The sequence below is a fragment of the Musca autumnalis genome, unplaced genomic scaffold, assembly GCF_047663935.1.
Source record: "Musca autumnalis isolate F117 unplaced genomic scaffold, ASM4766393v1 scaffold_5, whole genome shotgun sequence".
Taxonomy (NCBI): Eukaryota; Metazoa; Arthropoda; class Insecta; order Diptera; family Muscidae; genus Musca; species Musca autumnalis.
The window spans coordinates 97,809,930-97,832,535 of NW_027412088.1; the positions used below are offsets into that span (position 1 = coordinate 97,809,930).

General features: G+C 38.8%; 1 protein-coding gene across 1 annotated transcript in view; it reads right to left on the bottom strand.

The window, feature by feature from the left end:
• The window catches only part of gem (transcription factor CP2 like gemini), an 86,715-nt gene that overhangs the window by 32,285 nt on the left and 31,824 nt on the right, over nucleotides 1-22,606 (bottom strand). Inside the window, exons 4-5 of the mRNA XM_073955983.1 lie at nucleotides 7,595-7,667; nucleotides 6,987-7,456 (exon numbers count right to left, since the gene is read on the bottom strand). Coding sequence (XP_073812084.1) covers nucleotides 6,987-7,456; nucleotides 7,595-7,667 — 543 coding nt within the window. The remainder of the gene's footprint in view (nucleotides 1-6,986; nucleotides 7,457-7,594; nucleotides 7,668-22,606) is intronic.

A 22,606-nucleotide genomic window follows, 5' to 3' on the forward strand; every position in this document is an offset into this window, starting at 1 on the left:
CTAGGACATACAAGTTGACTTTTATCGTCAGACTAATTCGCCGTGCAATGCTTCAAACCCTGTGGTCATTTGGGTTGGTTGGACGAAGCTTTATCAAGTTCATCATGTAGACTCGTCGCCTCTGCTCTGAAATTCGATTATGTAGCGAACGACTGTAGCAATGATGACGTCCCTGAAAATCCATTCTGCTACCCAAAAATTAGACTGAAATTAGGATATAATGGTGATTCCGTGCTCATACTGAACAAGTCGTGTAATCTGCTGCCAAGTAACATAATTTGTCAGACCAAGTGACACAATGGTAATTATTGGCCTTCTGTGGCTCGTTTTAGTCCTCTTTTACCATCTAAAACGAGATGCAATAAGTGTGCTCTACCAGTGCTAGTACAGGGGCTGGATTCTTGTTCTATGAAAATTTGAAATGAAACATTTTTCACTTGACATTTATTCCCTTTATAAAATGTTTCATTTCACATTTTCATAGAAACAGAATTGAGCCCCAAAACACCAAATTCGTGATGAACAAGCCTATTAGCACCACACTGTTATTGCCTACCAAAAACGACCTAATATTAGGCCTATAACCTGTTTTTTTGGGGTCATCGTGGTATAATGGTAATAACACCTACCTTGCACACGAAATCTTCGAATTCCATTCACAGGCCAGACAGCGTTATATTTTCAACGTTGGCAAAAATACTCCTCAGCCTAATATTGGCGACATTTCCTAAGCATTCCAGATATGTAAAACGTCTCTTCAAGTGGTGACTTAAGATACGCTATTCGGACTCGGCTTTAAAAGCGGACGGTTGAAACGAACTGTAGCAAGGACGGAAACGACATACCGGAACTGGTCCACATAAACGACAGTCTAAACAGACAGATCAATCTCATCGAAAACAATTAAAAAAAGTATCAGCCAATTTAAATTGAAATTTTCTTCTACGGACAGATCGAATGTATTTAGGGTATTTTTAGTATGTTTTGGGCATTTGAACTTGCCGACAAAAATGTGGATTAGGATTAAAGTTTAAAATTGTTGCGGAGCAGATACTAGAAGGAATGGATCGATATAGTCCATTACGGAAGTGGATTTTATTTTGGGGGTCATATCTATTCGATAGATATCGTATAACTTTTGGACCAGTATGTCAGGACATGCACAGTATGCACAATTTTTTCGAACATGTTTGAACTATTGTGGGGGAGGTACCTGAAGGAGTGGAGCGATATGCCTTATCTCCGAACTTACACTAACTTTGGACAAAATATTATGAAGGCCAAATTTTAGACCGAATCGGTAGATCCGTTCGAGAGTTATCTTGCGCTCCAACCACTACACACGATGTCATAGGATTTTTTTGCACCTTTCAGGCTATTTTCTCAGGAACTATGAACTTGCCCCTTATGAAACTTGTACCGTCGTATGGGGGTAAATTCAAGGTGTTCCAAAAAAATCAAAACCATTCAAGAGCTGGTCCTAAACTGAAATTTTCCGAAATTTTGTATGGGTGGTACCCGAAGGAGTCGTTCCATATTGGAACCTCATCTATGTCTGGTAGAAATTTTACGATGTAAGTATGGACAAAATCGGTTACTATCTTTAAAAGTTACACTGTGAACCGAAATTTTGGGGGGTGGAAAATTCCTATTGGAGATGAAAGCCCTTGGTGAGTATACACAGAACCCCGAAGGAAAGATTCGCCGTGAGTCGAACTTTCGCGATATGGCGTGATGAATATTTTGCTGGAGACCCTAAAAGCCATCTGGAATCAGCGTTATATCTTTGTTCGCTGTTGTTTAAGCTTATATTTAAGATGACATGTCTTCAGTCAAATCAAATGAGGATTCTTTTCGTAGAACATTTCGACCTTCTAACTCGCTTCCTTCAATGTCCTTTTCGTCCTTTATTTCAAGAACCGCAATAAAAGTGGCACAAGATGACATTTTTCAGCTTCGGAATATTCTACAAAACTGTCGCTCGGAAGATTTTAGGTACGGTTCCCAAAGACATAAAATCGATAAAATCATGTTTAAGCGGTCGTTTTTCACTTTTACCCGAATCTTGCTCAGACAGCCCTATATCTATTTATCTCAATATATTATTGTTAACCTATTGATGGCCTAGAATTCTCGGAGTCATTAAAACAGTTGTATCTTGTTTGGCTAAGCACATTAATTTCATTATTTTTTGGAATAAATATCCGGATATCCGAATTATGGAACCGGTTATTCTGATATTAAAACCGAATTTTTATCCGGTTTTTATGAACCGAATAACCGTATATGTATATCATTAGAAAGCTATTCAAATTGTCAAACAGATATGACTAATATGCATTAGACGTTTTAAGCGGTTATGGTGCTGGAACAAAAAAACCGTATTTTTGAACCGTTTCTTAACGTTTGTGAGGATACATTTCTGTGCGTGAAAAAAATTATGATCATGACCTGGGGGGTGAAAAATTCTTTTTGGAGGTGAAAGCCCTTGATGTGGACATACAGAACCCGGAAGGGCAGATCCGCCGTGAGTCGAACCTTTGTGTTATTGCGGGTTGAATTCTGGGATGGTGACCCATTATTGCAAGCGTAAAAAGTTACGTAACTGAATTTCAAGTGGGTTTAGGTGCAGTATGTGCTAAGCCAAATAGTTTTAAGACGATTTCTGTAGAACATTTAGTGTCTTACTCTTATCCTGCTTTGTTGTTTATGTCCTTTTTGTTGAAGAAGGTATAAAAATATACTTTAAAGAAAAGGAAAGATACAATTTCAGGGTTAAAATACTATAAAAACCTCAGCCGATTTGGCTAGGGCATGTCACGAAAATAATCTTACGCCGACATAGCACATACTGTCCCAGTAGCATATCACGAAAATAATCTTACGCCAACATAGCACATACTGTCCCAGTAGCATATCACGAAAATAATCTTACGCCAACATAGCACATACTGTCCCAGTAGCACCCTAAACCACTTGAAATTGAGTTACGTAACTTTTTACGCTTGCAATAATGGGTCACCAGAATTCAACCCGCCATAACACAAAGGTTCGACTCACGGCGGATCTGCCCTTCAGGGTTCTGTATGTCCACATCAAGGGCTTTCACCTCCAAAAAGAATTTTTCACCCCCCAGGTCATGATCATAATTTTTTTCACGCACAGAAATGTATCCTCACAAACGGTTCAAAAATACGGTTTTTTGTTCCAGCACCATAACCGCTTAAAACGTCTAATGCATATTAGTCATATCTGTTTGACAATTTTAATAGCTTTCTAATGATATACATATACGGTTATTCGGTTCATAAAAACCGGATAAAAATTCGGTTTTAATATCAGAATAACCGGTTCCATAATTCGGATATCCGGATATTTATTCCAAAAAATAATGAAATTAATGTGCTTAGCCAAACAAGATACAACTGTTTTAATGACTCCGAGAATTCTAGGCCATCAATAGGTTAACAATAATATATTGAGATAAATAGATATAGGGCTGTCTGAGCAAGATTCGGGTAAAAGTGAAAAACGACCGCTTAAACATGATTTTATCGATTTTATGTCTTTGGGAACCGTACCTAAAATCTTCCGAGCGACATTTTTGTAGAATATTCCGAAGCTGAAAAATGTCATCTTGTGCCACTTTTATTGCGGTTCTTGAAATAAAGGACGAAAAGGACATTGAAGGAAGCGAGTTAGAAGGTCGAAATGTTCTACGAAAAGAATCCTCATTTGATTTGACTGAAGACATGTCATCTTAAATATAAGCTTAAACAACAGCGAACAAAGATATAACGCTGATTCCAGATGGATTTTAGGGTCTCCAGCAAAATATTCATCACGCCATATCGCGAAAGTTCGACTCACGGCGAATCTGTCCTTCGGGGTTTTGTATATACTCACAAAGGGCTTTCATCTCCAATAGGAATTTTCCACCCCCCAGACTTTGAGCTCCATTTTGTTGCACAGTGTTATCGTTCGTACAATTATTCCGAACATTTTTGAACTTTTGTGAGGGAGGTACCTGAAGGAGTGGACCGATATGGCCCATCTTCGAACTTAAAATAAGTTTGGACAAAATATTACGAACGCCAAATTTTGGACCAAATCGGTTCATCCGTTCGAGAGTTATCTGCGCACAATCCAGACAGACAGACGGGCGGACATTGCCAAATCGACTCCAAATTGTCTGAAACGGATTTCGTCCAAACATACTTGGGGTCTAAAACCATTATTTCGATGAGGCACATTTTGCCCGTATGCATAAATACTGAGGGTATACAAATGTCCGTTGCATAGGTTGTCGGGCCCACCTGCCCCACTAGGCCGGAGTTTTAGCGTCGAACAAGTTCGACACACTAATACTTCTCAGAAGATTAGCAAGAAGATCACTACTGGAGAGACCAAAATCTCTTCAAGACGAGGAAGGATAATGCGAATCACAGTTCTTCGCAGAAACCATGATTACCCGAAGAATGTTGACAATACTGCGCCATGAAAAGTCCCTAATAACCTCCGACTAGCAGTCATTGACAAGGTTGATCCCAAAGGGGTGCATCACCGATTGTCATTGATTGCTGGTGGAAGATCATCTATGGAACATTCTCATTTCACATGTGGTGAAGCTGAGCAACGAACGGCTCGCCCAGGCAGCTCTATACAAAGAAGTCAAGGTCATTAGCTGCCTGAATTTTATACCCTCCACCATAGTATGGAGGCTATATTAAGTTTGTTTTTCGTTTGTAACGCATTGGAATAATTATTTGCGACCCTATAAAATATATGTATATTGTTGATCAGGGTAAAATTCTGAGTCAATATGTGCATGTCCGTCCGTCCGTCCGTCAGTGTGTCAGTCTAGTATCCACAAACATGTAGATAGGACGCAGAAATTTTGGGAAGATGCGTCTTTTGTTTGCAGGCAGGTCAAGTTCGATGATGGGCTATATCGGTCCACGTTTTGGTATAGCCCCCATATAACGGTACCACCCGATTTCAGGTATTTTGACGTTTTTACACATTTTCAAACCGAATTAGCTTTAATTTGACATTTAGGGTTCCTAGTGATAAACAAACTTATATTCCAAAAATTATGGGCATAGGTCCATGTTTTGGTATAGCCGCCATATGACGGTATCTTCCGATTTTCGATATTTTGAGGATTTTAGCTACAAATTTTAACAGAACTAGCTGTAATTTGACATTTGAGGTTCTCAGCAGCCTCGAAACTTCTCCACCAAAAGTCTTCAACATGGGTCCATGTTTTGGTATAGCCCCTAGATAACGGTACCTCTCGATATTCGGTATTTTGAGAATTTTTGCTACAATTTTTACCGAACTAGTTGTAATTTGACATTTTGGGTTCGCAGTAGCCACGAAACTTCTCCACCAAAAATCGTCAACATAGGTCCATGTTTTGATATAGCCCCCATATAACGGTACCTCCCGATTTTCGGTTTTTTGAGAATTTTAGCTACAATTTTTATCCGAACTAATTACAGTTTGACATTTGAAGTTCTCAGTGTTCACGAAACTGTTCCAGCAAAAATCGTCAACATAGGTCTATGTTTTGCTATAGCCCCCATGTAATGGTACCGATTCCGATTTTCGGTGTTTTGAGGATTTTAGCTATTTTAATCGAACTATCTGCAATTTGACATTGGCCACGAAACTTCTCCACCAAAAATTGTCAACATAGGTTCATGTTTTGGTATAGCCCCCATATAACGTTACCTCCCGATTTTCGGTATTTTGAGGATTTTAGTATTATTTTATTTGTAATTCAAATTGTTTTATTTGTAATTCGAATTATTCTATTTGAAATTCGAATTATTCCATTTGTAATTCGAATTATTCTATTTGTAATTTCAATTGGAATATGTGGGATGATAACATCATTATGGGTTCTTCCTCCTTCAATGGAATTGGAAACAATACCTAAGTTAGTCGAGATGAAGAACTTCGTCTTCAGATGGGAAAATGAAGTGAATTTTAAGAATTTAAGAATATGCTTCCGAATATTTCCAATGGAACGGAAGCAGCAAGAGCATAGGTTTGTGCAGATAAATCGCCATCATTACAAAGCTATTGCTGCTAAACTCCCACAAACCATTTTGACCTTTTATTATCGCCCTAGTCCACTCAACTCAAAGTCGACTATAGTCGGCTTCTTGATCGATTTTAGAGACTTTTTATAAATATTGGTGTCATCAGAAGGCGTTATTTAAAAACGTGTATCAAGAAATCGAAAATCGGTCAATATTTTTGTTTCAATGCAAAAATTCGACTAATCGATTAGTCAAACGTAGACTAAATAAACCAATGACTGTTCCAATACCACGAAAGAGAGTAGATATTCCACTTTTTTTTAAAAAAAATAACATTAGTCCAGTGGTGCTCAAATATTTTATGCATTAACGTCTCTGATAGTGTCTTTCCTTTGCTAAACAACGGCAGTCGAGAATGGAGAGATCGTATGTTTTTTAAACATCCGATAACGTGTGTATATGGGCGAGCATAGCTGCATAAGTTACAAGGATACCTAATTAAGGGTAATCTATGGCTTATTTCATATCAGAGAGAGAAAGACGGCAACTCTATTCTATTTTTTATCACAATCATATATGTACATATGTAGACATTGGTTCCACCAGTTGTAGCGATTTTTATCATTTCCTTCTATGTTCAAAACGTGCCTGCTAAACATTACATCACCGTGACAAATATTTCGTTATAAAAGAAGTTCGCCCGGGCTGCCGACCCGCAGCACAATTGATCATTTTCTTAATAACTACTTTGTGTAGCTTGTCTTTGTACTCCGCTCATTGTCTTTCAAACAATAAACTGTGTAATTAACAAAAACGTCCCCCGAAAGCTGACCCCTAAAACACGTGCAGAATTTTGTTTTGTTCCCTAAAATGTCATCAAATTTCAGCAAATCATCGGGGATTAAATATATATACATAAATATTAAGTGCACTCACCTTGCTGTTCATTGTTAGCCTTGGATGATGGTGCAGATGCTGTCTGCTGATCCACAACTTGGGGCTGTGGTGGTTGCGGCTGCTGCTGTTGTTGATGATGAATGTTAGCGGCGCCACCTTGTGGTGAACCACAGGCACAATGATTGTCAATCAAATCGACACTGCTGCTGTCACCATTATTCTTGGATTTTTCAGGCGTAACAGAAGAAGAGGAAGCAGCAGCGGCAGCACTTGAAGCCGATGTGTCAAGGAGACCATTATTATTATTATTACTGCTATTGTTGTTGCTGCTGCTGTTGTTGTTGTTGTTTGACGCTGCAGATTGTTGCTTATCATGCTTTTGTATATTTTCCGTAGTAATCGGACTTGGAATGTGCAACGAACTCTTCTGGTTAATCTTCAATTGTTCAGTTTGTGGTTCTTGCTTAAGTACGGGCGGCAAACCCGAAGAGAACGACATAAATGTCTCACTAGGAAGTGTAAAAAAAAGATGATAGATAGATTTTTGTTGTTGTTATTTTTATTTTTATTATTATATATATATTTTTTTTAATCTTAATTTCCATTTCGGAATCAGCTGTTATTTGTTGTAAAGATATTGGACTTACTTGTTCAAATAAGAATTGCTATTGAATTCCGCATTTAAATCAAATCCTATATCATCGGCCCAATTGCCACGACCTGTAACGAAAGAAAGGAAGAACAAGAGAATACAAATTAATAAGGGGACTGGATTGGAAATGTTTTGGAATATTTTTTCTCCATTAATCTAGGTTTAGGATACTAAAACGAAAGCAAAACTTAACTTGTGGACTTTTCCGATTTTTGTTTTCAACTGAAAACACGAATTCAATACGATTTTTCAGTTTTGCAAAATCAGTGCAATCGATTTCCGATTTACACTTATAACTCAAAGCGGGCTTAAATCATCTTTGCGATCGATTTGGGAACGTCCTTGACAAATATTGTAGGTCGGCAAAAAATTACTATTAAAATTTGACTTTGTACTAGAGAAGGGCGCGTGTCACGATCGTGACACTAAACAATTTTTGTTGTTTAATGTGTTCAGTACTTAATCATCCCTAAAGAGCTCAGTTGCTTATGTACTTAGCTTTTGTTGTAGTGTTATTTGCTTGTGTCACAATCGTGACACGAAACCAGATATACTTTGTATCCCTAATATGAGATTTTCTGCGACAAGAAAACTGTTGTCCGAACCAAAAATTAATTAAAAATACTTCTACCACCTTAAAAAGTTATCCCTATTTCTAACACTTTATGTTATCCATGCTTGCTTATCTTGTGATTTGACCCATTTAATTCGATGACGTGATACCTACGTCACAACAAACCTACCTATATTGATATATAAATAGTTAATTTTTTATATTTTTTCGATGACGTACTTATTGTTATTTTAATTAAGTGCAGCTAAAGTTTCCAAATCTTTTCCTACTTCCCTACTTTAATATTTTATTTTTGATTCTGCCAGACAAGATATTTTTCTTTGAAGAGAGCCATACTAACGTCATCGATATACCGATTAGAGGCAAAAAAAAAAAAAATATGAAAAACAAAAATGTTTTAAAATTTGTTTCATTGTTGATTTACCTCCTCCGTGTTCAACACCATTGACGTCAAGATTAGATTGAGATACACATGTGTTCAACTTGAATAATTTTGGCGTTATTAATCCTCTACAATATATTTTGGTGATTTGACTGAAAACAACAAAACATAGGTATTTTTCAGAAAGAAATAGAAAATGAAGTGACCAGCGTCGAAGGGTACTATAAAAGACTTTTTGTACTCACAACAACAAATTTTGAAATTTTTAATAAGAAAACCCCAAAATTGATAAAGTCTATCAATTAGATGCGGACACGTGTCGTGTCGTGTTTCGTTTATTCTGCTATCTTTAACATCGCTAATATTATTTTTGTCGTGTATGTGTTCATTTGTAGATGTAAAAGTGAAGCACGCGTGACACGATCGTGATTTTTTTTTTGTTTAAAAACATAAAAAAGTCAAAACACACAAAGGCCAGAAGACTTAGCAAACACTTCAAAAACCAATCAACTCACAAAGAAACAAAGGATACTTTTCTAATATCAATGAGTGCACCCCGATTCATATTTGCTTAATAATATGTGGACCTACTTTTTATCACAGAGTCCGAACAGGAATAAGACACCATTTGCAGAGAAATTTGATATGGCTAAAATGCGACATGTATTCAGAAAGGGATTTTAAAGGAACTATGGATCTATCTCGTATCCTTATGCATGTTACATACAAAAGCACAAAGGCTGTAGTAAAGTATGCAGCTGGTCTGCAGGTCCTTCATTTCCTAAAAAAGTTTGTGAAAAGGTTTCATGCTCTATAACAGAGAGACAGAGGTAGTTTCCATTACGGGAAGAACTTGATGAAGTCAAAAATTCCCTAAATCAATCACCACAACTATCCAAGAGGTCCCGCGGTATTGACGATCTCCCTCTCCAAACGGAAACCGTACTTAATGCAACTCAAAAAGACACTAAATTAAACATCTTAATGATCTTCCGCTCCGCATAAGAACCCAGCAAACCAATCGTACCGACATCGTAACGAAATCGGAACAAAATTCGGACGCTACGTCCGATGTCGGATCCGAAATCGTAACGATATCATAACGAAAGTTCTATGAAGTGGTTGACATAATTTCGGAACGAAATGTCGGAGCGTAATCGGATTGATTTCGGTCAGAATTCGGAACGAAATCGGAAAATCCTTGGGAAATTCGGAAGGGTGATTTTTTCTTCCGCATTTTCGAACAGATTTCTGAACGATTTCGGAATAATGTCGTATAAAAATCGGAGGTACCTTCCGAATCTTCGTAAATATTTCTGAACGATTTTGGAATAATGTCGTATGAATATCGAAGGAAAAAAATTTCTCTGACGCCTCTTTTTATTAATTGTTTCCGACCTATCGAGCCGAATTCGTACCGAAATCGGAAGAAAAACATTGGTATATTCGAAGGGAAATTTATTTCCGACATTCTTTCCGAAATCGGAAAGAAATCTGAAAGAATTCCCATACGAAAATCGTATAGAAATCGGAACGAACTCTCAACGATTTTGCTTCCGAAATTGTTCAGATATGTTGAACATCCGACATTTGGTTTGCTGGGAAGAGACGTGGGCATGCCTACCATTTACTCACGCCGCCTTAAAGTCTACAATGTGTTACTCGTGAAGCCTTCTTGACGACCACAGTTCCATTGATAAATCAACCTATTCCTCGACGGATCACGCTGTGAGTCAATTCTATGTTTGTGTTCGTGTACTTTTTTTCAACATGGCAGATACTATTTTGATCCGTGCCGGAATAGGATTCCAGCACATGCCAACAACATGGGTGAAATGTAATGGATGTTGCGAATGAGCCACTTCAGAGGGTTTACAGTATGTTGCTGCTTGCTGCGCCAGAGCATCTTCAAGCGTATCTTACAACTTCGTCGACATCAGAATAAGAGAAACACCTGCAGTCTCCGCAACAACAACAACAAACGCAGTATCTAACACAAAGTGTTTGTTCAGCGGCTCGGAAACGCACCATTCCTGCAATTCAATTGCAACGGTTTCCTCAACAAAGTCAGCGAAATAGTAAACTTTATGAGTCGAAAGAACAGCATGGTCCTCGCCATCTAGGAAACAAAGTTCACCGTTACCTGTAGATCGCAAGGTTACAATGATTACAAGGATTTGCGGTGATATCGTGCAAGAAGCGTAGGGAAGGACTTGACTTTCTTATACACTAGTGTGTCCAGTACTGACCTATCACTCTTGAATTTAACTTTAGTGACCCATGCATGGAATGTATAGAGGTTGCAGAGAAGTTTGGGACTGCCGAGATAGAAGCAATTAATGTATACATACCGCCGACAAATAGCTGTACCTATGCCCGACATTAGTTCGCTATTGGAGGCCAATAACCGTCTGGTGCTAGGGGACTCCAATGCTGATCATTAGCTTTAGCATTCCGTCCTATGCAATGACCAGAGGGTTGTAGCGTTGGCCGAGCAAATTGATAGCTTCACATTTTGCTCGGTAAATGAAGATGCTCCTACAAGGACGAGAAGAGATTGCCACAACTCTGCGGACATCTTTATTGTGGTACCAGCTCTGATAAATGACGTGTCCGGTCTGATAAACTACGTATCATTTCCTTGTCGCCGACCATCTTCCGATACTTGTCTCTGTAAACAGACCACCCGATTTCATAACCTCTGATCGCCGTACTTTTCTGACCATGGAAAAGGTGATTGGCAAGGATTCAGAGAGCTGTCCATTCCCTCAGATTCTCGGGTAGCTGATAGAATTTTCCCGGACATCATCACTGCTGTAGCCGGGACATCATCAACAGCTGGTTGAATACCCGAAATCAGATCAAATTTCCAAGCAGAGACAATGGGACTAGCAAATTAGTGTAAAAAGCTTCGTCATACGAACCCTGAAGACCTAAGATTTAGAGAACTTACTCTTGAAGTCAACAAGCCACTATTTCGCTTATGTTCGGCGAATAAACGAAAAAGTGACTAGACAACCTGAAGCAATGAAATGATAGAACGGCTATAACTTTCAATGGTGTGACAGTAACTGATCGAAAGGGGTGTGCGCATTATTTTAACTGATAGTTTATAAAGTAACCCGAGAGCGATAGGGCGAAGAGGAGTGTGCTGCGCCGTAAGAGAAAAACCCTCCCAGTCAACGAGGGGAAAGTAATAGCCGTTCTAACATTCCATTGCTTCAGGTGGTCTAACCACTGTTTCGCTTATTCAGACCCCACGGAACCTTAATGATAATGCTTAAGCAACTGGATGAACCCTGGGTTGAGTATTTACAAAATGTCTTCAAGCTTTGGTTAGCCACCCATATTGTACCAAAAGCCTGCAGAGACTTATCTGCCAGTCCCGCTACTGAAGCCAGGCAAAGATGCCAGCAGAGATGAATCGTACAGGCCGATCTCCATCTTGCCGCCAGTAGCAAATATCTCCCAAGATGAGAAGCAGTTTTCCAGTTGCCCTATATTGGCATGAATTCCGGAAAATGCACAGCACAACATCATTACACGGCATATCCGCACATATCAGTCTAGGACTGAACCAGAACAGGCCGTGCGATCGAACAGATATGGTGGCACTTGACCTGTTGAAGGCCTTAGTTACCGTCAACCATGCCAAGCTGTTCGAGGGTATAGAGAATACTTCCCTCCAGCCATGTTTGAATCGTTGGACGTCAGTCCTTTGTAAAATTCAGAAATAAGAAGTCTAAACCCCGTAAACCCCAAAACGAAGTAATATCTCTGCAACTATTAAACCTCTAACTTTCTGAAATTCCACACCCATCAGATGGCATCGTAATGTGTGTGGATCTTGGCATCGGGTCCATCTGAGGAATATAAAAATATCCGCCGCTAAGTCTACAGTTCACTACGTGAACGGTTGAAATGAGGCTCACCATGAACATATTGGTTTATTATGCCCCGATTTCTACCATCAACTACCTTAAGATATTGGGTGTAACGTTTGACAGCATGTTTAAGTCGTCCGCCCAAACCGCAGCTATTTACAACAAGATCAGAAGTAGCAACAAGGTTCTCAAGTCGCTGGTCGCCAACACTTGGAGTGCTGAAAAAGAAACCTTGATCTCTTATAAAGCAATAGCCGGTGTGAGGTAAGCTATGCAGCGCCAGCGTGGTATGCAAATGTTAGCGCTATGCTGTGGAAGAATTTTCAAACCTGCCAATATGCCCACCTGAGGACAGGGTGTCTCACCAAAACACCGGTGGAACATCTTCATGAAGATACAAAGATTTTACCGGTAAATCAACACAACAGGATGTTGTCAATGCAGTACCTGCTTGGATGTTACCGCCGCACAGTGGTTCAAGAATCGTTTTTTCCTGGTCAAAACCCTGTAACGTTTGAACGGATAGAGATTAGGGTTATGACTTTTTCGCATTTTTTTCTCAAAAACGATTTCCTGTAGTGAGAGTTATTGAACTTTTGCCTATTAATGCCTAAATTACATTCAACCCATTTTATTATAAAAAAAGGTTCCGCACAAACCACTTTAATTTTTTTAAATACTATGAAATGAAAAAAAAAATCAAAACAAACAAACGGTTGTGTCATGTTGGTTATGTCGTGTGTCCCTTTACCTTGTTTTCAGTCAAATATCGGCTTACAGTGACTTCAAACAATTTTCAAAAGTTCTGAAAAATAAAAACTTTAAAAGCTTTTTGTGCGAAAACTTTTTTTATCGAATTACTTTATAACTAAGATTTTATGTAATCGTAGGTAAAAGCTCATCAAAATAAAATACAGGGATAAGAGGTTGTAAAAAAGTCATAACCCGAAACTTCAATGCCGACTGATATCTTTTTTCTTGTTCTTGTCGCTTTTCTTTCATTATCACATTTATCCTCAAATCCCTCCCTCAAATATTCAATAAGAATTTAAAGAATCTGAATTCAAATTCATTTTTACATAATTCAGATAAGCACCATACCCCTCATTTTAATTTTTAAGCGGTTCTTAAATCTTCTTAGAAGTCTTCATTTATATACATAATTCTAAATTTAAACCTAGCGTCACACAGTCCTGCGAATAACTAAATAAAAAATACAAAACAAAACAAAAATTAATTTAGCAGCATCAGCATGACCTAAATTTTAAAGTTTTGTTCAATTCTTTGTTTCTTGTTGTTCATGTGGTTGTTGTTATTTAAATTAATATTATTTTATAATTTTTTATCGGCAACTGTAGATGCTGTGAAAGCAGCCGCTGTAACAGCCAGCAGCATTGGCAGCCTCTGCGGCTACGAACGGCCACTACTGCTGATATTGATGTTTTGATGGGGAAGTTTAACAACGTTCCGGTTTGTTTTCTTTCAAAATCTCTCCAAACCAAGAGAAAGAAAACAAAGCAACAAATTCGCCCAGACAGAGTGAAACAAACAAAAAAAAAAAACAAACATCGTCAAAAATGATATAGTCCGGTCAAAATAGACATGCGTATAAGGGGGAAATAGCAAAAATTCCCACAAAGCTGAATTTTGGTGGAGAGCTAGGATTGGCCATTAGAAGCAACGTCCTAAAAGTCCCCATCGATCCCATGTGTGCAAAACAAGTTATTCGGGGTCAAAGGTCATTTTTGGAGGCATTATTCAGTTTTTTTTTTAATTTTTCTCAAAAACGGTAATACTTAGCAAAAGCCCGCTAAAATAAAAGTTGTAGATTCAATAATTGTCTACAAGATTGGACTTTATGATTCTTAAAAAAGACTTAACATTTTCGAGATATCTCGATCTAAAGGTCAAATAAAAAGTTAGCCGCGTAAGTACATTATGAGGCGAACCGGTTAAAGTAATGACACTATGTGTTAGATACTTCCCTAAGCTTTCAAACGATATCCACTTTGCAGTAATCGGTTCAGTAGAACCGGGTCTAACCCGGTTTTTAAATTTGGCCTTTCGGGTCTAATAACCGGCGAACCGGATCCGCAACCGTTGAAAATTATACATTTCCGTAATCAGCGCAACAAACCATACCATCGGACAAAACTTGAAAAAAATCGGAGAGTTTTCGTTGGGGTCGTTCCCGTTGGGCTTTCGATTATATGTACATGTGGATTAAATGGGCTATTTTTGCATAAAATGACTCTAACATTGAATAACTCTACTAAACACACTCCGATTTTGTTGGAATTTTTTTTAGAAGATAGCTATTATTTCGTTCTTCAAGAAAATATATATTTTTTGGGGGACAGACCCGATTACTTCGCTTATTTTAGCCGGTTCGTCTGAATATGTGCATATTTCCCTTATAACTGCATAAAAATCATGTGTTTTTTAGAACAGCTATATCTCAAGAATGGTCCCTTCTAAGAAAAAAATTGTAAGGGTTAAACTTGTAGATAATTTTTCTGTCTACAATATTTACTTTAGTCACTTTTTGATTAGATCAACCGTTTTCAAAAAATAAATCCGGAAACCTAAAAACCCTTAAATTTTGACCTTTGACCCCGAATAATTTTTTTTGCACACATGGGATCGATGGGGACTTTTAGGATGTTGTTTCTAATGGCAAACCCTAGCTCTCCACCAAAATTCAGCTTTGTGGGAATTTTTGCTATTTCAATGTCTATTTTGACCGGACTAATACCACTTACTGTAACACAGGCCATGATGGGGAGGTGGCGGTGGTGGTGGCTGTAGCACCGCCGTTGTCGCCGCCGCATAATAACGATTATATTTTCGATTTGTATTATCAAAATTTATTAAATTATTCATGTTTTGGGTATTCGGATGACAACAACAATGTTTGTTGTTTTTCCTTGTTTTCGTTGATGGTTAACTCGTGCGAGCTTCGCGTATCTTTGCCGCCTTTTTTCTTGGTTTGTTTTGTTTTGCGGACCTCCTCTTTAAATAAATGCGTCACGGGACATTTTCAAGTGTTTGTTGAGGAGGTGTTATTATCACAGATTATAATTATTATTTATTTTTAATTTTCGGAAAATATTAAAAGTTCATTTCAAAATTTGAAGTAAATTTCCCAACGCACACACACACACACCGACCAACCGAGTTTTTTAGTGAAAGGCAATTGGCCTGCAACTGAATTAAAATAATGGCTGAATTTGTTGATAATGCAGTTGGAGGAAAATGCTTGAAATAATTGTTGGGAGGGAGATCAAAACAAAATAAACAAACACACATAAATACATTTGTATGTACATAACATCACTACTAAGTGCTCGGCTAGCCCTTTGCCAGCAACCAACTAAAACAAGAACAACAATAACATGGAGAAGAGAGATTATTGTACAAAATCTTGATAGTAAAATAAATACAGTCCCTAATATTTGTGGTACGTATTGTTGGTAAGATTATCCGATTACAGCTTAGATTACACTCGAAGAAAAATTTTAAAACATTTGCCGCACAGTAATTCAGAATGGTGGTAGTATCAAGAGGTTTTCTGTTGTCATTAGAAGATCTCAAGAGGTTTTCTGTTGCCTTTAGAAGGCTTCAAGAGGTCTTCTGTTGCCTTTAGATCTCTTCAAGAGTCCTTCGGTTGCCTATAAACGACTTCAAGAGGTCTTCTGTTGGTGTCATTTTCCCTTTAGAAGGCTTCAAAGGTCTGCTGTTACGTACAGCAGACCTCAAGAGGTCTTGTTGCCTATAGCAGACATTAATAGGTTTTCTGTTGCCTTTAGAAGACCTCTAGCGGTCTTCTGTTGCATATAGAAGAACTCAAGTGGTCTTCTGTTGCTTTAAGAAGAAATCAAGACTTAAGTTCTTATGTTGCCTTTAGAAGGTCTTCTGTTGTCTACAGAGGACTTGAGTAGGTCTTCCGTTGCCTATAGAAGATCTCAAGAGGTCTTCCGTTGTCAATAAAAGATCTCAAGAGGTCTGCTGCTACCAATGGAAGGTCTCAAGAGGTCTCCTGTTGCCTATAGAAGATATTAAGAGATCTTCGGTTGCCAACGTCTTCTGTTAGCAATAGAATATCTCAAGAGTTTTCTGTTGCCTAAAAAATCTGCAAGCTGTATTCTATTGCCGACAGAAGACCAAAAGCGGTCTTCTGTTGCCTACAGAAAAACTCAAGTGGTCTTCTGTTGACTAAAAAAAGATCTTCTGTTTCCTATAAAAGAGCTCAAGCGCTCTTCTGTTGCCTATAAAAACATCACGCGATCTTCTGTTGCCAATAGCGGATCTCTAGAGGTCTTCCGTTGAATATAGAAGACCCCTAGCGGTCCTGTGTTGCCTATAGAAGACCTCAAGCGGTCTTCTGTTGCCTATAGAAGACTTCAAGCAGTCTCCTGCTGCCAATAGGAAATTTCAAGCGGTCTTCTGTTGCCGATAGAAGACCTCAAACGGTATTCTGTTGCCTATAGAAGACATCAAGCGGTCTTCTGTTGGCTATAGCAGACCTTAAGCAGTCTTCTATGTCCGATAAAAGACCTCAAGAGGTCTTCTGTTGCCTATAGGATACCGCAAGCAATCTTCTGTTGCTTAAAGAAGACCCCAAGAGATCTTCTGTTGCCCATAGAATACCTCAAGCGGGTTTCTGTTGCCTATAGAAGACCTGAAGCGGTCTTCTGTTGCTTTTAGAAGACTTCTGTTGCCTATAAAAACCTCAAGTGGTCTTCTGTTACCAATAAAAGATCTCAAGAGGTCTTATGTTGTCTAATGTTGCCTCAACCAGCCTTCTGTTGCCAACAGAGGACATCAAGAAGTATTTTGTTGTATTTAAAAGACAACATAAGTTCTTATGTTGCCTTTAGAAGACATCAGTAGATACTCCGTTGCCTATAGAAGACCTCAAGAAGTCTCCCGTTGTCAATAAAAGATCTCAAAAGGTCAACTGCTGCCAATGGAAGCTCTTAAGCGGTCTTCTGTTGCCTATAAAAAGCTTCAAGAGGGCTTCTGTTGCCTATAGAAGACTTCAAGCAGTCTCCTGTTGCCAATAGGAGATTTCAAGTGGCTTCCTGTTGATTATAGAAGAAATCAAGAGGTCTTCTGTTACCTATAGAAGTCCTCAAGAGGTATTCCGTTGTCAATAAAAGATCTCAAGAGGTATTCTGCTGCCAATGGAAGGTATCAAGAGGTCTTCTTTTGCCTATAGAAGACCTGAAGCGCTCTTTTGTTGCTTTTAGAAGTCTTCTGTTGCCAATAGAAGATCCCAAGAGGTCTTATGTTGCCTCTAAAAGACCTCAAGCGATCTTCTGTTGCCTATAGAAGACCTCAAGGGCTCTTCCGTTGTCAATAACAGACCTCAAGCGGTCTTCTGTTGCCTATAGAAGACCAAAAGCGTTCTTCTGTTGCCTATAGAAGACCAAAAGCGGTTTTCTTTTGCCTATGGAAAACATCAAGAGGTTTTCTGTTGCCTATAGGGGACCTCAAGCAGTCTCCTGCTGCCAATAGGAGATTTCAAGTAGCCTTCTGTTGCCTATAAAACACAGCAAGCAATCTTCTGTTGCTTATAAAAGGACTCAAGCGGTTTTCTGTTTACTATAGAAAACCTGAGTCTTTTGTTGCCTATAGAAGACCTCAAGAGGTCTTCCGTTGTCAAAAAAATATCTAAAGAGGTCTTCTGCTACCACTGGAAGGTCTTAAGAGGTCTTCTGTTGGCTATAGAGGCTCTCAAGCGGTCTTTCGTTGCCTATAGAAGACCTCTAGCGGTCTTATGTTGCCTATAGAAGACCTCAAGCGGTCTTCTGTTGCCTATAAAAAGCTTCAAGAGGGCTTCTGTTGCCTATAGAAGACTTCAAGCAGTCTCCTGTTGCCAATAGGAGATTTCAAGTGGCTTCCTGTTGATTATAGAAGAAATCAAGAGGTCTTCTGTTACCTATAGAAGTCCTCAAGAGGTATTCCGTTGTCAATAAAAGATCTCAAGAGGTATTCTGCTGCCAATGGAAGGTATCAAGAGGTCTTCTTTTGCCTATAGAAGACCTGAAGCGCTCTTTTGTTGCTTTTAGATGTCTTCCGTTGCCAATAGAAGATCCCAAGAGGTCTTATGTTGCCTCTAAAAGACCTCAAGTGGTCTTCTGTTGCCTATAGAAGACCTCAAGAGCTCTTCCGTTGTCAATAACAGACCTCAAGCGGTCTTCTGTTGCCTATAGAAGAAATCAAGCGGTCTTCTGTTGCCTATAGAAGACCTCAAGTGGTCTTCTGTTGCCTACGGAAGACGTCAAGAGGACTTCTGTGTCCGATAAAAGACCTCAAGCGGTCTTCTGTTGCCTTTAGAGGACAACATGAAGTCTTTTGTTGCTTTTGAAAGACCTAATAAGTTTTTATGTTCCCTTTAGAAGACTTCAGTATGTCTTCTTTTGCCTACAGAGGACTTCAGTAGGTCTTCTGTTGCCTATAGAAGACATCAAGAGGTCTTCCGCTGTTAATAAAAGACCTCAAGAGGTATTCTGTTGTCAATGAAAGCTCTCAAGAGGTCTTCTGTTGCCAATAGAAGGTCTCAAGAGATCTTATGTTCCCAATAGATGATCTCAAGAAGTCTTCTGTTAGCAATAGAAGATCTCAAGAGGTTTTATGATTTCAAGGAGACCTTAAGCGGTCTTTGGTTGCCAATAGAAGACTTCAAGAGGTCTTCTGTTGCCAATAAAAAACTCAAGGGGTATTCTGTTACCTACATATAAAAATGTCTTCTGTTGTTATAAAAGGCCTAACGATCTTCTATTGCCAATAGCAAACCTCTAGAGGTCGTCTGTTGCCTATAGAAGGTCTCAAGCGGTCTTCCGTTGTCTATAGATGATCTCTAGCGGTCTTCTATTGTCTATAGAAGACTTCAAGCGGCCTTGAGTTGACTTTAGAAGAACTCAAGCGGTCTTTTGTTGCCAATAGAAGACCTGAATAGGAGATTTCAAGTGGTGTTCTATTGCCTATAAAAGAGGTATTCTGTTGCCTATAGAAGAACTCAAGTGGTCTTCTGTTGTCTATAGAAGACATCTAGCGATCTTCTGGAAGTTCTCAAGAGGTCTTCTGTTGCCTATAGAAGATCCATTTTTAGGTGTTTACATTTTCATGAAGTAAGTAGGTTGATATACAAGTAGTTATGGCTACCACAAAATATTCATTATTCTGGGTAGAAGCAAAGTGTCTCTGTGCGTCTCTCTTCCCTAACTCTTAATTCAAACCTTCAGAAATACGCAGCCCTAATAAGTTCAATGATTAAAGCGAAAATATTTGTCCAGTTGGTTGGCATAGGGTTCATACACCCTGAAATAATTTCATGTGACAGGTAAATATTACACCTATCTAATATTCTACGATGCAAACCTCGTGTTTCGATTCACAGATCGGCATTCATAACTTTATTCAATGTAAATTGCGAATAAATATTTTGCCGATGATGGTGACGGCGATGGTGAAGGTATGTCATAACAAATAAACAAAATGTAAAAACCGGTCTCAACACTAAATGACTTATGGCTGTCAAGTGATCGGTGTTTTGCCACCACGACAACAATTTCACTCAAGCAAAATCGATTGAGTTACGAAAGTTGAAAAACAAATAATAGATTCATAATTTATAGAATAGAAAAGGTTACATTTCAATAAATTTCGATTTTAGTCTCAAGATTCTTCCTTCTAATTTTCTTCAGTAGAAAAACAGAATTTAAACTTTTGAAATTCTATGCTAATTAATTTTCAAAAATATTTTCTTTTCAATAGACAGTTTTTTGTGAGTGTAAATGAAAGTAGCTGCATGTGTGTGTGTTTTTTTGTATATTACAACAAAAACGTATTGATGTAAGTGTGTATTGAAATTTACATTTGATAATACGTATTCTTCTAATCTTTCCACAGAAAGTCCACAGCAACAACAACAAGAAAGCACACCAACTGTTAATCAACAACACACTTTTTAATCAATGGAAAAAACCAACAAAGAAATAGTCGACGAATAACTAAAAAATCGAAATATACGAAACAGGTTGAAAATTTTACACTCCTCTTCTGTACACCAGCAGTCTGCCGGAATTCGAACAGTTTTTTCAAAACAACCATCGAACCAAAGCCATGCTTTTTTCTTGTATCACTTAACACCGTTGCCTTAATTTAATAGAAAATAATTTAAGCCATCAAATAATAGGCCTATACTTCAATACTTCGTTAGGGCTGTCTCCAATGAAATATTTAAGCAAAGGGTTTTTCTAGCTTTAAAACAAGTAATAAAATATCAGTCAGGGGGATTTGCCATCAGCAAACCTAATAAAGGCTGTTTTCCATAACAAATCTTTTAGTCCTGACTTACAAAGATATAATGATTTTAAATCAGTTTTCGTGTGAAGCAGAACTTCGACCGGAAATTGAGTCTTTCATCTGTGGAAAATCGGCTATCAAGACCGTAAAATATTTTTAAAGCCGTGTAAACTTTTTTGGGAAATATTGCCGAAAAAATGGTTTTTGGAATTATGGAAGTTCCAAATAAATGTGGTTCTTTGACAAAAAATGTGGTAGGTTTAAGAGGACTTCTGTTGCCTATTAAAATCCTCAAAAGGTCTTCTGTTCCCAATAGAAAATCTCGATCGGTCTTAAGATGCCTATAGAAGACTTCAAGCTGTCTTGTGTTGCCTATGGAAGACCTAAAGCGGTCTTATGTTGTCTATGGAAGACCTAAAGCGGGCTTCTGTTACCTATAGAAGAATTCAAGAGGTCGTTTGTTGCCTGTAGAAGACCTCAGGTGGTCTTCTGTTGCCTAGAGAATACCTCAAGCGGTCTTCTATTACCTATAGAAGACCTCAAACGGCCCTCTGTTGCGAATATAAGATCTCCAGAGGACCTTAAGCGGTCTTCTGTTGTCTGCAGAAGACATTAGGAGTATTCTGATGCCTTTAGAAGACTTCAAAAGGTCTTCTTTTGCACCAAAAACTATAAGTGTCTATGCTGGTTGCAACCCGAACTTCATTCACCATTTCGTGACGATCGGGCCATAATTGAGGTCTGGAATTTGATCACAAGTTTTGATGAACCGACGAACAGACTGACACTCTTCGCTAAATCACTTTATCTCGTCGAGACATGAAAAATTGTATACCATGGCGAATATTTCGCAGAGTTACATGAATATTGGAAAAAAATATAATACCTGTACACCCTACATAATTACAAGCTGAAGTGAGTCAAGTGTAAATCCCACGGCGGCGGGATACCGGATTGACCAGAAATCACGCAACACCCGTGTTCCGGCCAGCGGCTGCCACCTCAGTATAAACATGTTTGCATTTGTATCGCTTTCCTGTGTTGGGAGCAGCATATCCCGGAATGCCTGCTCCGAATTTTTTTGGTTCGTGTCGGGACGGAGAAAAACCCAGGACCAATATGGACGTGTTCGGTTTATCACATACGTATCCACCACACTCAAACTTCGGTGAGATGTAATAGATGCCGAGAGTGGGTGCATCTCAGGGATTGTTCTAGATTTGTTCATGGGAGGGAACACATGTCCCATTGCGTTGTCGTCATGAAAATGCGTCACTAACCGCAGCGCTTAACACCAGCCTTTACTGTTCCAATCCCTGAAAATTCATCCTTTTTGCAAGTTAATTTCAATGGACTCCGAGGTAAGATCGAGAAAATAGTGGATTTCAAGAGTCGCGGTCGCGGCGCTCAGCAACAACTACAGCATACAGCGTTTTAATGATTACAACGTATTGAGTAAAGGATCGCAGTGGAGGATTATCTTTCCTACTGCACCAGTCTGTTCAAAACAGACCTATCGCGCTTGCACCTGGCTCTAATGACCCGTACATGGAATGTATGGGGGTAGCAGTGGAACAGCCGAGGTAGAGTTGCTTAACGTATGCAACCCGCCGATAAATAGATATAAGCCTAACATAAGCCCGCTTTTGGATGGTTATAACCGTCTAGTCTTGGACTCTGTGGCACGTTTTGCACGGAGTAAGCGGAGGGTGTCACAGTTCGCCAGACATAACCATCGTGTCACCTGGCATAACAAAAGACGTCACCTGACAAACGGTCGTTCTCTTGGCTCAGACCATTTCCCCACAATTATCGGCATCAGCAGGCCGCCCGATTTCATCACCTGTGAACGCC